The sequence below is a fragment of the Vombatus ursinus genome, unplaced genomic scaffold, assembly GCF_900497805.2.
Source record: "Vombatus ursinus unplaced genomic scaffold, bare-nosed wombat genome assembly UNPS02014770.1, whole genome shotgun sequence".
NCBI classification, from domain to species: domain Eukaryota; kingdom Metazoa; phylum Chordata; class Mammalia; order Diprotodontia; family Vombatidae; genus Vombatus; species Vombatus ursinus.
The window spans coordinates 1,671,815-1,689,157 of record NW_020954548.1 but is presented as its reverse complement, the minus strand read 5'-3'; the positions used below and the strand labels follow the sequence as shown (position 1 = coordinate 1,689,157).

Here is a 17,343-nt window from a genome sequence, read left to right as displayed (position 1 = left end):
AACTAAATTCAGTCATAATAGCGTCAGAAAAGAACACTTGCATACCTTGTTTACTATCTGGAGATAATACTTTTGCTGTTCCAAAATCTGTAATCTGAATGTGCATATCTTCATTTAATAAAATGTTCTCTGGTTTAAGGTCCCTGAAAAAGCAGATTTTCATATTTCAGCTGAAATCTTTAAAGGAATTACATTTTAACATGCACTAAATGTGAGTGAAGAAAAAAGTAAAAGAAAATATAATCACCCTTAATGAAACCTTATAGGCAAACAGATCTATTCCACCTAGAAAATTACATTGTTACAAAGTGATTGTCACAATGGCATAGAAATCTGGAAAATGTAATTCACAAGTCAGAACCATTTTATTCTCATAAGAGACATCAATTTTGGCTTCCATGATTTTTGAACTGAGAAGTCTTCCTGGCTCTGAAATCAGCATTTGGACACATTTCTAAGATGAAATTCTCATAAAACATATAAAGTAAAATCAGAAGCTCATTCCACCACACAGGAAAAATAGGCATAAACAAATCATGCTCAAAACAATCAGTCATAAAACAGAGGCTGCAAAATCATCAGGATGCCCAGGATAAACTTAATACTCTTCATATTTGTATCCTGCTATGACTGCAAAGGACTGTATTTTGTTTCATCTTTTGCCTCCACAAATGCCTGGCACAGCTTTGCAACATAGTTGGCATTTGGATTATTTTCTTTTTGTATCCTCAGAAACCAGTTCATTGCCATGTACAAAATAAGTGTTTATTATATGTTTTTTAATTGAATTGAAAGAATAGAAGTCAGTTTAGAATGAATATTACTACGATAGCCAGTGAGATTGACTGCCTTGATGTGGCAGACTTCTATGGACTTTAAACCATTTTATGTTAATTAGTTTCTGGGAATTGAGTCAGATTATTGGTCATTTGAACTGTTTCTTTGGGAATTCTTCTATAAGACATATACTATTAAACTTCAGAACCTAACTTTCTTATCCCACATCAGTGTAAGAAGTATCCAGTATTCATATTATAAGGATGCATAGTGAAGGACAATAGATAAAAAGTCTGTCAGTTTCTTATAAAAATAAACAGTATTTCCCTTGTAATAGAAAAATGTGTTTTTTGGGTCAATCAATGAATCCACCTATTGTGTGCCAGGCACTTTGTTAGAGCTGGTGTTATAAAGACACAAATGAAAAAGTCTCTGTCCTGAAGGAGCTCACTTTTTCTACAAGGAGACAATGTGTCCTGTTCTTTATGTTTACCTTGGAGAGGCAGGATGGCTTAGGGGATAAATCAGTGAACTTGGAGTCAGGAAGACCCTAGGTTCAAGTTCTACCTCAGTTACTTGTTAGCTTTATTACCGTGGGCAAGTCATTTAACTTGCTGTGTCTTGGCTTCTTTATTTGTAAGATGAGGGGGTTAGACTCAATGACTTCGAGTGCTGCTTCTAACTCTAAATCTTTTTAATATTTAATTATTATTAATAAATATTATTTATTTTTAGACATCTAAATAATATCATTTAGATAATGATGTTATATCATCTAAATGATATTATTACAAAATTATTATTGTCTAAATCAAGTTTTATGAAGGCCAAAGAGACTTTCATAATATTTTTACAAACCAAACTTTTGAAATGTACCTTTGAATTTTGTAAAAATAACTATACTTTACCAATAAATAGATCTACAAATATTGAAAGATAAATCTACATTAGTAAATTACCTGTGAATAATTCCCTTTCCATGCAAGTATTCTAAAGCAGATACAATTTCAGCAGTGTAAAATCTGGTGCAGGTCTCATCAAAAGAACCAATCTTTCGAATATATTTAAGTAGCTCTCCATTTTTGGCATAACTAAGGCCAAAATCTGAAGATACAGTTAAGGATCAACATTTAAAAGCTTAAAAAAAAATTAAAAATCTTAATAGGCATGCAAGAAACACCATAACTAAGTGAAAACTGAAGATAACAATGGTCAAGAATAACAGGATACAAAATTTTATAATGTAACATCAAAATTTAGAGAAGAAAAGAATGTGAGACCTGAATCTCTTTCAGACTAATGGTGACCAAATGATTAAAAAATATTAAAGAATCTTCAGGCTGGAATCAAACCCAAAGGTCATTCATTCAGTCCAACCTTACTTGAGCAGGAATCCTACCCTACACTAACCCTGACAAGCCTCTCTTCTTAAGATCTAAGGTTACAAGGAATTCATTACCTACTGTAATGATTCTAAACCACTTCACACTCGCATCATGATTTCTAAGAAAGGAAATTGGACCCAGGTTCTCATGATACAAACACTGCCTCTTAAGTTTGGTAATAACCTGGGTACGGTGAGATGTGGTATAAATAGCAAGGTACTTTGAGATTCGAAGTCTAGTCCTTGTTCTACTACAAATACGATATGTGACTTCAAAGTTCCCATCACTGGACCTCAGTTCCTTCCTCTACCAAACAAGGAAACTGTTTTAGGTCATTTCTAAGGTTTTTTTTTCCAATTCTAACATTCTCTAGCCTTAGTAAATAAGATTCATTCGTCTTTGTAAGTCATTTTTCAGGCTGAATTCGCCAGAAAACAATTCATGATTTCTTATACAAAAAAAGTAATGAACAGGTCATTTAGCAAAAGTAGAACACCAAATACATAAGCCCAGTACTTCTAGCTCCAATTACAGTATATTTAACTTCCAAGAAGAAATGAAAACAATATTCTTTTCAGAAATATGTGCAGTATGTTTGTGTAGCACTGAAAGGGAGCTATTCAAAGTTATGCTTAGAGTTACTCAACTTATTAATACCCAAATGACTCAGCAATAAACTTTTAATTGTGTAGGAAAGGCAGCTTTTATAGGCTAATTTGTGTTTATTCTCCACAACAGCATAATTTCACACAATTATTTTATTCTCCATAACAAAAAAATCATTCCCATCCCTATATAATAGGCCCTTAACAGCTTGTGGATAAAAATTCGAACAATTCTCTCTCCATTTATAAACATACAAAATTTCCCTCCCTTATAAAGTACTTTGCAAAGGAGAAGCTGATTTATCACTTCCTGGTTCAATAAAACTTCACAAGTATGTAAGTATTCCCAATGAGCCCAGCATGATACTAAGTACTATAGGGGATCTAAGAGCAATAGAGGAGAGTAAGATGTCCCATACAATGGACATTCCAGATAACTAATACTTCATGCCACCAAGGACAAAAAACTTTGTAACCAATTCTGATGAAAGATTTTTTAAAAACAAATTATCATATACTAGGCTGTCTTCTATAACAAAAGTTGCAAATACCACATAAGTAAGGCCAAGTCTTAATGTATTAGACTTTTCAGCATAAATAAGTATTTCTGTACTTTAGAGGCTCTGAAGGTGTGTACAGAGCTTTTTGCCCCTAAGCTAAATTACCTTAGAAAGCTGAGGAGTCTTGTAGTTTGTTATTTTATAGTTTTTCTTTTCACTTTTCACTGATATAAGGGTCTTGCCTCTACTAGCTCTCTCCACCCCTCCCCATCCTTATTCACCAGTGAATTTGTTGGTCTCAATTGCCAGAAGTCTGATAATTAACGTGTTCACATGAATGAGACAGTCATCAAAGTTTTAGGATATGATTTAGGTACATGAAACAATTAGAAAATAATACAAGACAGAATGTAATCAAGTGACAAAACGTCAAACAATAATAAAAACTATAGGAGAGATTAAGAATGGAAGGCATTGGGGTATATACATAATATGTGGGGCAAAATGTGGACTGGATTCTGAAAAAAAAATATTGGGATCTGGAGAAGGAAAAAGCAGAAGGGAACACTATTTCAGATAGGAAGTACCATATAAAAAAAATCACATAAGTAGAAATGAGTATCTTCTGTCAATGAGAAAACTGTCAATAAGGAATCCGGGCCTGATCCAGTAGGCAACAGGTAAAGCAACGTGACAAAAATCAGCATTTTGAAAAGAATAATCTGATAGCAATGTTAAGGTTACAGAAAGGAGAGATACTAAGAGCAATGAGACTACAAAGAAATCAAGAAAGAGAGAAGGGCCTAGCAGTGGTAGTGAAAATGGAAAAAAGGAGATATGGCTCAGAGATATTACAAAGGAAGGACAGAGCTTGCTGTCAAGCTGTATTTACTGAGTGAAGGTAAGAAAGGAGTAAAAGACATCTCTGAGGTTGGGTAACCTGCACAATGATGGTACCACTGACAGAAATGGAGAAATTGTAGGGAGATGAGAAGACTGGAGACCTGAAACATTCAATTCTGAATTAAGTTTGAGGTGAAAGGACATCCAAAGAACAGTATGAAAACAGATATAAAAGACCAGAGCTTAGTTAAAAAATACAAAAGACAGGGATATGGAAAACATCTGCATAGAGGTGAACAGTAAAGTTATAAGAGTAGACTTTCCAAGAGTAGATAAGCAACCTGAAGGAGGCTATGTAAAAAACTCTGGTGAACTGAGAACTAAAAACTGATGTGTAAAAAGGAGGAGGAGACACGTGTTAGCTGGGTCTGTGGTGTATGGAAATTATTTCCAAAGTTCCTGAAATTCTATTAAGAAATACAGTAACTTCAGGAAACCCGGTCACACCTAGAAAACATACTGGTATAAGGGGGAAAAATACTCCACCTGCTGGCTTAGTTACGCCAAGCACCATTTTAAATGGATTCATCAGGAGGGAAAATGAAAAACCAAACATGACACTACTCACACTTGCTACATTTTCTTCATCCCTTTCTGGGAGCGAGGATTGACTGTGTTAAAAATAAATCTTGTATACCATTTCTATTTCATTTCTTTTGACTCTTATCAACCTGGCTTACATGCATTCTTAGAAACTTTTTTTAATTAGACTTATGATCAGGGGCTCTGGGGGGGGTGGAGCCAAGATGGCGGAGGGAAAGCAGTGACTGTCTTGAGCTCTCTCCCAAAGCTCTCTAAATACCTATAAAAAATGGCTCTAAACAAATTCTAAAGCAGCAGAACCCACAAAAAGACAGAGTGAAACAAATTTCCAGCCAAAGACAGCCTGGATGGTTGATCAGAAAGGTACATCGCACTGGGCGGGGAGAGGAGTACAGTTTGGCACTGGAGCAGGCCTCAGAGGACTGAATCGCTGGCAGCTGTGGTGGTTTCCAGACTTCTCAACCCCTGAATGCCAAAGACAACTTATAAGGTCAGTGGGAAAAGTCTGTGACTGCGGTGAGAGAGGAGCTAGGTCTCAGCTGCAAGTCTCGAGGGCAGGCCGCAGCTTTTTCCTGAGCTTCTGGCCCACAGACTGAGGGGGAATCAAGTGGCTGATCAGAGGGGGATTGCAGGGATCTCTTTGCCAGTGCTGAGGCAGGGATCTCTTGCTTTACCAGTGCTTGGATCTGGGTCACAGTTCTGAGGGGCGGTCCTGGGGCTAGGAGGAACACTGGCATGGTGGAGCTTGTGGTGGTGGAGAGGAAACACCTCCCCCCTTATCATACCACCTTGGAAGAACTGAAAATTTACAGGTCCCTAGAAGTACCTCTGAAAACAGCTGTACAAACCCCCGAAGCTTGGGACAGCACACCCTTCACATTGGAAGCAGACTTCTACCTTAACAAAGAGTTTAAAACTCAAGTAATTGGCCGAGATCATGAGCAAGCAGCGCAAAAAGAGTCAGACTATATTATCTTACTTTGGTGACAAAGAAGATCAAAACATACAACCAGAAGAAGACAACAAAGCCAAAACTCCTACATCCAAAGCCTCCAAGAAAAATATGAATCAGTTCCAGGCCTTGAAAAAGCTCAAAAGGGATTTTGGGAAGCAAGTAAGAGAAGTAGAGGAAAAACTGAGAGTGATGCAAGAAAATCATGAAAAACAAGTCAACAGCTTGCTAAAGGAGACCCAAAAAAATACTGAAGAAAATAACACCTTAAAAAAATAGCCTAACTCAAATGGCAAAAGAAGTCCAAAAAGCCAATGAGAAGAATGCCCTAAAGAGCAAAACTGGCCAAATGGAAAAGGAAGTCCAAAAGATTACTGAAGAAAATACTTCCTTAAAAATTAGAATAGAGCAATTGGAAGCTAGTGACTTTATGAGAAATCAAGACACTGTGAAACAAATTCAAAAGAATGAAAAATTAGAAAACAATGTGAAATATCTCACTGGAAAAACAACTGACCCGGAAAATAGATCCAGGAGAGAGAATTTAAAAATTATTGGACTATCTGAAAGCCACGATCAAAAAAAGAGCCTACAAATGATCAAGGAAAACTGTCCTGATATTTTAGAACCAGAGGGCAAAATAGAAATTGAAAGAATCCACCGATCTCCTCCTGAAAGAGATCCCCAAAGGAAAACTCCTAGGAATATTGTAGCCAAATTCCAGAGTTACCAGGTCAAGGAGAAAATATTACAAGCAGCCAGAAAGAAACAATTCAAATATTGTGGAAACACAATCAGAATAACACAAGATTTAGCTGCTTCTACATTAAGGGACTGCAGGGCATGGAATATAATATTCTGAAGAGCAAAGGAGATAGGATTACAACCAAGAATCACCTACCCAGCAAAACTGAGTATAATCCTGCAGGGGAAAAATGGTCATTCAGTGAAATAGAGGACTTTCAAGCATTCTTGATGAAAAGACCAGAGCTGAATAGAAAATTTGATTTTCAAATTCAAGACTCAGGTGGAACATGAAGAGGTAAACAGGAAAGAGAAAAGCATAAGAGACTTATTAAGGTTGAACTGTTTACCTTCCTGCATGGAAAGGTGATATTTGTAACTCATGAGACCTTTGTCAGTATTAGGGTAGTTGGAGGGAAAAAAATTATATGTATGTATATATAGATATAGATAGATAGATAGAGGGCACAGGGTGAGTTGAAAATGAAGGGGTCATATCTGGAGAATAAAATTAAGGGGTGAGAGAGGAATATACTAGGAGAAGGAGAAAGGGAGAGGTAGAATGGTGTAAATTATCCCACAAAAAAAAAAAAAGAAAAAAAGAAAAGGCTCTTACAGTGGAGGGGAAACAGGGAAGGTGAGAGGGAATGACTGAATCTTATTCTTACAGGATTTGACTTAAGGAAGGAATAACATACACACTCAATTGGGTGTGGAAATCTGTCTTACCCTACAGGAAAATAGGAGGGGAAGGGGACAAGAGAGTAGGGGAATGATAGAGAGAAGGGCAGATTGGGAAAAGGAGTAATCAGAAGCAAATACTTCTGAGGAGGGTCAGGGTCAATGGGTGGGCGGGATAGGATTAAGGGAAATAGAGTTAGTTTTTCACAGCATGTCTACTATGGAAGTGTTTTGCATAACTGCCCATATATAACCTATATTGAGTTGCTTGTCTTATCAATGAGGGTGGGTGGGGAGGGAGGAAGGGAGAAAATTTGGAACCCAAAGTTTTAAAAACACATGTTTAAATAAAAAAATGTTTTCACATGCAACCGGGAAATAAGAAATACAGGAAATGGGGTACAGAAATCCATCCTCCCCTACAGGAAAATTGAAGGAGAAGGGGATAAGAGAAGAGGGGAGAGAGATAGAGGGGAAGGCAGACTAGGGGAAGGGGTATTTAGAATGCATGCCATTTTGGGGTGGGGGAGGGGTGAGATGGGGTGAAAATTTGGAACTCAAAATCTTGTGGAAGTAAATGTTGAAAACAAAAAAAAAAAATTACCATAAAAAATTTAAAAAATTCTCATTAAGAAGAGAAAAACAAAGAATAAAAAAAAGAAAAAGAAAAAAGAAAAAAAAAGAAAAGAAAAAAATAGACACGATCAGAAGACTAAACTTTGAAACTTGAGTCCTTCATTTGCCCTCTCTGAGCATATTTCCTCATCTGTAACATGGGATCAATGGAATACTACTTGCCTCACAGATCATGACAGTAAAATGAGAATGTATGCAAAATGCTTTCAGAATTGCAACTTGTCTTTATATAGCACAGTGCAGTCGTTACTATGTAGTAGTGTTAACAATAGTAGTAAAAGGCATGGGTCAATTAAGACAGTACAAAGAGTGAATGGAATGAGAGTGTGAATTAGGTGATGACAAGGCCAATAGGACAGACGACAACTTTAGAGTCATCTCTGACATTCCTATTTCCACTATTTCCTAAATCCAGTCCTGTCACCAAACACAATGCTGCTTCCTTTGTAATATCATAAGGCTTTAAGTTTTCTCCATTACCATTTTTCATCACCCTAGCACAGGTCCTTATCAATCCATATCTGATTTAGTCTTCTAACAAGACTTCCTGTATGACCTAAAAGGAGCTGAGATAAAATGAAATAATGCGTATAAAAAACCTTCTATCATTTTTTTATATTCACATATCTCCCTTTTGTGAGATATTAACAGAAAGGGAAAAAAATTAGACTTAGAAGCAGAAGACTTTGGTTTTTGTAGATAATTTTTGAGAGCAAAGGGGTCACCTCTTCTGGCTCAAAAATGGAAGAAAAGGAAAGAGGATTTAATAATGTGTTCAGAGACAAGTTAGCCCATTGAAAAAGTGAGATCTACAGAGGAAGGAGCCTTCCACATATAGAAAACAATAGCAGCTTACACTGATAAAACTCTTTAAAGACAAGAGAGTTATACACATACATCTAGTAAAGTACAGACAGGTATCAATGAAAGAGCTTAGGCAAATGACCTCCTTATGGAGGAACAGAGCACAGGAAATTGATTCAATGTGCTGAGAAGGTATCATTAACTCAAAGAAATATGAAGGCATCAGGAAAGAACAGAGGGCTTTAGAAAAAAGGAGAAAGGTTTAGAACAGACACAACTGGAACTGAAGAGGAACGTGATGTCAAAAAGAAATGAATGGTAGGACTGCAGAACAGTGGCTAAGAACAAACTAAAGTTGAATGACAAGACTCTGACCTTTGGGATCCTATGCTTTCTTCTAGCATCACCTTTTAGTCCAGGAATAACATCTTTATTATATTTATAATACCTGTATCCTTACACAGACTGAATGTGTGATCTAAGGTTGGGGACCAACACAGAAGAAACTAAGAACTTGAAGTAGTCTAAAATTGTTTTGTGGGTGGCTATGTCAACCAACCATGGAGCTTAAGCTGCAGAGGAAGTAGAGTGCATCTAAGGGGCTAAGAGGAAAGTGGGAGCCTAAAAATGCTGTCCAAGACAGAAACAGTTTAATGAGTGTATAAGAATAAAAGAGCTAATAAATAAGGAGTCTATGGTTGCAGAGGGGGAACATAAAATTTAAGATTTCAGACGGACCCTTTAAAGACAAAAGTCCAGCCCTAATGGCATATGACTGATGAGCACATAGAGATCAAAGGCATTTAGGAAGAATTTTTAAGCCACCAAAGTTGACATCTTGGGACATGGCAGAGAAAAAAAGTGGCTTCTGTATCAGCTTCACCAATGGTTATTATTTAGGTTCTTGGCTAAGTAGCACAGTAGGTAAAGCCTTGGTCTTAGACTCAGGAAAATCAAGGTTCAAATCCTGCCTCAGATACTTACTAGCTGTGGGATCCTGGGCAAGTTACTTGTCTCTGTGAGACTCAGTATTCTCATATGTAAAATAGGGATAATAGTAAAATTTACCTCACAGGGTTGTTGCAAGGACCAAATGAGTTAACATATATAAAATGATTTGCAAAGCTTAAAGGGCTTATATAACTACTAGCTATTATTATTAATACTGTTATTATCATGGAATTTAATGAGTATTTGGTATATAAATTGATTCATTTATTTATTCCCAAGCAACAAGATTAAATTAAAATAAGAAGCTTACAGGTAACAAAAAACTTTCCAATTGGTTGACTTTAAGGATTGCAGTTAAATCTCAAGATAGTTTTGTGTTGTTTTTTAAAAAACTATCCTCATTTAGAATTACATGTAGAACTGCCTGGAAAAAAGGGTAAGGAACCAGATATGTCTCTAGATACCTCTTATCCTTAAAAGGCTTCTTATTTGTAAAGCACTTAGCACAATGGCTGGTGCATAGTAGTCACTTAATAAATGCTTGTTCTCTTCCTTTTCTTTCCACATAAAAATGTCTTCTACATGCTGCCTTTGCTAAAAGACACGGAAGCAATGAAACACTAATTTAGCCAGCTTTAAATTATCTACACTAATAGTGGGAAACACAGGTATAGAGTAATTTTAAAATAGTAAAACATTCCAAAAGATATTTATATTTGACTTTGAAAAGCATCATATGCTGGCAAGATAGCAGATTTACCTTCTTAATTATGCTTCTCCTAAGCAGATAGTAAAAAGAATCTGTAGGTACACATCAGTGCAGTGGCTCAATGCAGAGAGCTAGAAAACCTGCATTCAAGTCCTGCCTCTGGCTGTGTGACCCAGGACAAGTTATTTGATTTCTCAGTGCCCAATGCAACTCTCTAAGGCAATAAATTGTAAAAATCATAAATTGCAATACCAATCTGCATTGGTAGAAGTAGTTTCCTCACCCAGGACCTCTCTATACCAATGAAACCACAAGACTAGTCCTTAATCTGTTCCCAATTATACAGTGGGGTTTCAAAGTAAAGGGACATCCACCAAGGATGAACAAATGAATCACTCAGCAAGCATTTATTAAGTGCCAGACACCGTGCTGGGTGCTGAAGATGTAAAGACAAAATGAAATGGGGCATGCACTGAAGGAGTTTACTTACATTCTATTAGTAAAAAAAAAAAAACTGCACAAACATATTCAAAATAAACATGCAAGGTGAGTTGTGGGGTGAGAGAAAAGCATTAGCAATCAGAAGGATCAGAAGAGATTTCCCATAGAAGGGGCACTTGAGCAAAATTTTGACAGAAACAAAGGATGACAAGAGGCAAAGATGAGTGGGATCAGCCACTGTAAAGTGCACAGACAGGAGATGGAGGAGCATATCACACGTGAGAAACCACAAGAAAGCCAGTCTGGGTTTCTGTATTCAATACCTCGTTGTATCCCAAACCTACCCTTCTGCATTTGACAGCTATTCTTACTTTCTCTTCTGTATTACCAGTTTTACATGAATTTGTTTTTTTTCTCACAAACTCAGGATTCTATGGAACACTAAATTTCTAAATTATTTTTCATTTCGATTATAGATTTCATTGAAATCTATAAATGAAATGTGTATTTTCAATATATTGAGAATAATCTACGTGAACTTAAGTGTTTTAATACAGAGGAATTGTTCTTTTTTATTTAAACAATGTGTGTGTGTGTGTGTGTGTGTGTGTAGATATTGCTTACACAAGGTTACAATTCTCCTGATGAAACTGAAATAAATTTGCTCATTTATAATTGCAACCAAAAAACATTCACCTATTCCTTTAACTATTTTCACACGGAATAATGTTCTCATTCACTGAGTCTTGGTCTTGGTTGTCCTCTTTGAGCATGTCTATTTCAAAATCTATCAAGAAGTCTCCAAATTAATTTATCTTAAATTATTTTCATGTTTTAAATGTATGTCATATTATAGGGGAGATGGGGAGAGAGGTTAAGACATCAAACAATGAGGTGTCAAAACTCCAAAAAAGATTAGGAATCAGTGCTTTGTTTTGATTAAATATTTTGTGGTCTACTTTGATCATATTGAATGGTATTTCAAAGGATACACAGCTTTTCATCGTCCTGAAATGTGAAGTAAAGTTTTACAAAGAAAGGGTGATCCAGGCGGGACATTACATCTCTTTCTCTGGTTACATATGGTACCTTGTTCTCTTTTATGATATGCCGTTTCTCTAGGATTTTAACTTAAACAAAAACCAAAAGAAATGAGTTACTAAGACTGGTAACATAAAGATTTAAATACCCAATTTATTAATGCATTCCATACATTAGTTATTAAAATTTACACATTTTTAATAGCCTATAAAAAACCAAGTATTTATAGGTGCTTTGCAATCAGTATAGAATAAAGTTGACTTTTTTAATGCAACCATGTTTTTCTATTTATAGATTGTATACTAAACTTGCATGCATTATTACTTACTAGCATATTCTCTTGAAGTTGCCAATTCTCGGGCCAAGACAACCTATTTTTGGAAAAGGGAAAAGGAAGGTGGGAAGGGAGGAGAAGACAAAGGACACAACAAAAGATAACCAGATTAGGTTCAACATAAAGCTTTAAATTGTTTCTGTCTACATAGGTACCATACAATGAGTTCAAAACTGGACAAGATAATGTGTTATAAATATGAATAAATATGTATATTCTTACAAATAAGGATCATAATCAATCTGCTATCAATAATATGGATGCAATTCATAACAGGTCAAATGAAGAAATACAGTAAAACTTGAATTCATCAGAATCCTCATTTAAACAAACCTTTTTGGCTCTATTATATTTTTAGAAGAAAAATGCAAATTATAACCAAACGAGTCAATATTAAAGACTCATTAAAAAACTAAGAGTATGCCTGTACTAATGTCAGTAAGAGTTGGCAAATCTCAATAAATTTTTAAGAGTTTTCCCATAAAGTAAATCGAACATATTCTAAAACATAGTCAAAATGTAAACTTGAAAGATTAGAGAGGACTAGGTTGAGTTTTTCTGTAATAAATTCTTGATTTCATCTTGTTCTGATGTGCTGGGTCTCTCATAAAAATACTGTAAAAATATGGCCCAGTCCCACAAGGCCCACACATACTGGGAAAAAAAAAATCAACTGACTGAGCTGTTATCGTATTTTCCATTTTATAATCTTAGTATGCTTGAGACAAAAAGGACCTTAGAAATTATTAATCCATTCTGTTCACTTTACAGATAAGCAAAATGAAGCCTGGAAAAGGGAGGTAACTTGCCCAAGGTTCCACAGAAAGTTAAACACAAGAGTGTGAACTAGAACTGAGCCACAGACCTAGACTCTTAACTACAGGACTAAACATAACATTGCTGTGACTCCCAGACCAGTGCTTTTTCTACTATGCCACACTCCCTAGAGACCCAGCAGGTAGGAGCCCAGAGCTTAAAGCTTTGTTTTGCCCATCACACCCCCTGGCTCTGCTACATAGCAATCAGCAGTGAAAGACAGTGTTCCGTCATTGGAAACACGTTGAATATGGCAGTAAGGACTAGATCAAAACTTCATGTCCCACACACAGCTGTGGGCCTTGGACAAGGTGCTTAACCTATCTAGGCCTCAATTTTTATACCAATTAAAAAAGAGAGCTGGACAAGATGATTTCTAAAGTGTCTCCACGCACTAACATCTACGAAATTACCAATTTACTAATAAAAGATGGCTTAATCATGGCACTACAAAATATGGTAGCAGCCCTTTTCTACCCAATGGCCATATTTTTGGCCACTAATTTCAGAAATCATCTATGAATACCAACGTTGAGGCCTGCCCAGAAACTGGAGATATGAGCATTTAAGGCAGCACTACCACTTCCATTTTCAGCGAAGTTAATCCATAATGTACACATATAATAACAACCTGAGAAGTCTAGAAATAGTGAAAGAAAAGAAATTCTGACCTAGGCATCCATGAGACTCTATTTTCTCATTTGAGAATTGTCAAGTGGACCAAAAAAGTAACCACTTCTTTGTGATTCTGCTAACAAAGGCTGAACTGAAGCACAGTATGGCGGAAGCACAATAGACAAGGAGCCTAAAGACCTGAGCTTGTGGCCCTGATCCCTAAATTTACCAACACTGTGAATTCAATGTTATTATAGAGAAATGTGAGAAAGCTCCATGCATTTCTCAAACAACTCCTGCTTTTCACTTCAAGTTAAACTGCTCTCAGAAGTAAAACTCTCTTTCACGTGACTGGACTACTCTACTTGTACTACAAACCCATTTTCTTTCATAAAACACAGCTTCTCCACAGAGACAAGCAAGGGAAGACTGTATTCAAGTACTAAAATCTAATAAGCAGAAACATCCAGGGAAATACCTCATTATCTATTTTACTGAAACAAGAGTACCCAAGGTCAAGAAATGTTACCAAATAACTGGCAGAGAGATTAAACTGACTCCAAGATTCAACTTAAGGATCAGAAGAACCTCCCTGAGTCACAGCTAACAAAACCAAGATGACATCATTTATTTGACAAAAGCTCATGAAACTAATTAACTACTTGGAGAAATTCAAGTCATGGTTCATTTGGTGAGTACTTTTATAAAATAAATTAAAAAATACAATTTTTATAATTTGAAAATGGAAAACAAGCAGTATAAACATTGAGAAGGGTTATCTCAGCCACCTTCATAACAAAGGAAATATATCTCATGGGATGGATATTTACCTAGAACAATTGCCTATTCTTCACTCTCATCATTATTAAATACAACATGAAACTAGTATCCTCATCTATAAAGTAAGTGGGTTATGGGAGATTATCTCAAAGAATCCTTCCAAACCTAACATTCTATGAATCCATCTATGAACCTATAAATTATCATTAAAGCAGAATCTTCTAACTCAAAGCTCCAAAGCATCACCCCACAAAAGAAAATATTAATTAAAATAATTACTATACATATACTTACTGTTGAGAAAGATCCTTCACCAAGGATTTTTCCAAACTTAAAGTCTTCTGGCCGTTTCTTTCGAGGCTGTGGTAGCTGCTGTCCTGAATGTTGTGGTAAGGAATTGGAATTAGACCTTGGCTCGGCTGCAGTGCCATCCATGGTAGACCCCTGTCTACTACTACAGGGAACGATGACAGGGGGAGTGCTGGAATCTGTATGGTTTCTCACCATTGATGGGGTTGGACAGGAACATAATACCACACTAGTTTGTATGGGAATAGCATCATACTAGAAGGAAAGAAGGATAAGGGCAATTAGTTTACACTTAGCCAATTTTATTACCTTTATTTTCTTATTTTATCCCCAGAAATAAAAATATCAAGGCAAACAATACCATTTTAAGTAAACAAAAGACTATGTGGTATGATGGATATTTACAGTCAGAGGACCTGGGTCAGATTCACAGCTATAGTTAATTTTTCTTCCTTCTGACTTCAAGTAACAAAAAGAGACTAAGCAGGGATGCAGGTTTGATTTCCGGAAGGAATGGCCAAGTTTGTACAAAGAACAACTGCTCCTTAGAAACTGATTTCCCTCTTAACCCAGGACAGTCATTTCACAAATTAGTACCATAAAACAAAACAGATGGTAGGCAGGCTAGGGGTTAATGCCACTGGAGCTTAAAAGCCAACTTGGACCTTTTCTAGTCATTAGATTTGCATCTCAGTGTATCAGTTGAACAACATGATAGTTGGCTTCCATGACTTGAATGAAGAATGACACTGGCCAAGGCAGTATTATGAAGGGTATATGCCCAAGCTCTTTACAACACAAAATAAAATTCAAAAATGTTTATGCAACAATGGGATCGAACTGTTCTTGATGCTCCTTACATCTGTGAAAATGGGACTGCACCTGTGCAAGCAGCTTTAGGTCACTTTGAGTTTTATAAGACAACAACCATAAAAGCATGTTCAAGTTAAAGGTGCTATATAAAAACATGGAATTATTCTAAGAGTAGTGGACTCAGAGTTAAGAGACCTAAATACTACTTTAAGCTCTACTATTAACTAGTATGTGAACAAGTCAGTTCATCTAGAGCCAAGAGCAGGGCAAGACAGGCTGCTACCTATACCACAACAAGCAGCACATAGGAGAAAGTGATGAAAGCAAAGGTGGGACACTATTTAATAATTTTTGTGAATATACTTATTATCAAAGCCAGGGAAATCTGCTTTTCGTTACATATACATATTTACTTTGTGCAGTTGCCTACGGTACGATACAGTATCTAATGGAAGTAAACACTGGGACACAGCTTTCAAATACTTTCCTGGGTCTGCTTACTCATCAGTAAGATTAAAATGTTATACAGTGCCTTAAGTTCACACAAAGCATTTTGTAAACACAAAAGACAATATAAATGTTATTCTTATTATCAGCAGTACATGGAAATGTTGACTGAACTGGGAAGCATATTTATGAAGCATCTTTTCTATATAAAAATATTTAAAGTAACTTGTAAAATTCTATGATTTTATAAGTCACAAGGAGGACTATGTCAAGAGTATATTTTGAATGCCTCAGCATAAAGCAAATCCCTACTATCAGAAAAAACAACTCCAAAATACAAATACACATCCTGATGATACCAGGACAGTAATGGCACATGAAGGATATTTTATTGTTATTAAATGAAAAATATAAGCTACTCAATCATCATTATTGTTACAGAAAAGTACAACAGGGAAGGAGGGATAAGGAGACCTGGGTTCAGTTCTGCCACTTAATAGTTATATGACCCTAGACAAGTCACTAATTTCTCTGATGTTCAGTTTCCTTTCCTGTAAAATAGAGATAATTCCTTCCTCCACCTACAATCCTAGTACCCAATGTAACTGTAACAAATAAAATTTTAGCCCCCTCACTAATATATGTGGAAGCATATTTTTTATAAAAAGCCATACAAATATAAAGCATTTACCTCAGTGCCATTCATAGGAGCTTAGTGTTAAACAGAGACAGATACATCTTTACCTCTGAATAAATACTATGTGCTACTAGCAACAGAGCTATGGAAAATGCACTACATTTTTAAAAAACAAAATCTAATCTGGCCCAAGAGAAAACTGTCATGCTATCTCATTTAATACTACCTAAGACAGATGTTGATGAGATAACAAGGAAATAAGATTGCTAATAAGCAGTACAAAAATTGATGAAGATGTCTAACCAGAAGCTAGGCTCTAAAACCTAACAAAACACAACTGCCTATGGAAATACAGGCACAGCTCAAAGAAATCAACGTGGCTTACTTAGATCACATAGCACTTTGTATTTATCTTTATATATTTACATTACATTTAATATTTTAATTACTTGTGTATATACCATAATCTTCCCAGCAGATAACCCATAAATTCTTTCAGGGCAAGTTGTCATACTTATTTTTATGTGTCCCAATAACTAACACAGGACCTTACACACATTAGTTGCATAACACATTAGAACTCAGAATTAGAAAAATTAAGGTAAATGACAGTCATGGGTCACTCTCGAAAACTGTTAACAATATTTTCGTCCAATTCTGCCACTTTTCATCTAAGTGTGCACACACAAAAACACACATGAACGCCACACAAAAATCATTTCTTAAAATTCATTTTACTTGGATTTTCTTGGTAGAGAGAAACACTATATAATTGTCATCTTGAGGACTGAACATGATGCTAATCTTAAAAATAATGCCATATAATGAAGTGCTGTACCCTTGCACACACTGGTGATATAAAAACACAGAATTTTAGTTATTATTTGGAGGAGGGAAGTACTATTTGTTATTCCACTGCT

The 17,343-nt window shown here is 35.9% G+C and overlaps 1 protein-coding gene across 2 annotated transcripts in view; it reads right to left on the bottom strand.

Moving 5' to 3' along the window:
• LOC114043699 (3-phosphoinositide-dependent protein kinase 1) overlaps positions 1-17,343 on the bottom strand; it is a 92,720-nt gene that overhangs the window by 56,928 nt on the left and 18,449 nt on the right. For both annotated transcript variants that reach the window (XM_027862789.1, XM_027862790.1), the window contains 5 exons: positions 14,512-14,781; positions 12,001-12,043; positions 11,624-11,761; positions 1,737-1,881; positions 46-143 (listed from right to left, as the gene is read on the bottom strand). In XM_027862789.1, coding sequence (XP_027718590.1) covers positions 46-143; positions 1,737-1,881; positions 11,624-11,761; positions 12,001-12,043; positions 14,512-14,724 — 637 coding nt within the window. In that variant the 5' untranslated portion in view covers positions 14,725-14,781. The remainder of the gene's footprint in view (positions 1-45; positions 144-1,736; positions 1,882-11,623; positions 11,762-12,000; positions 12,044-14,511; positions 14,782-17,343) is intronic.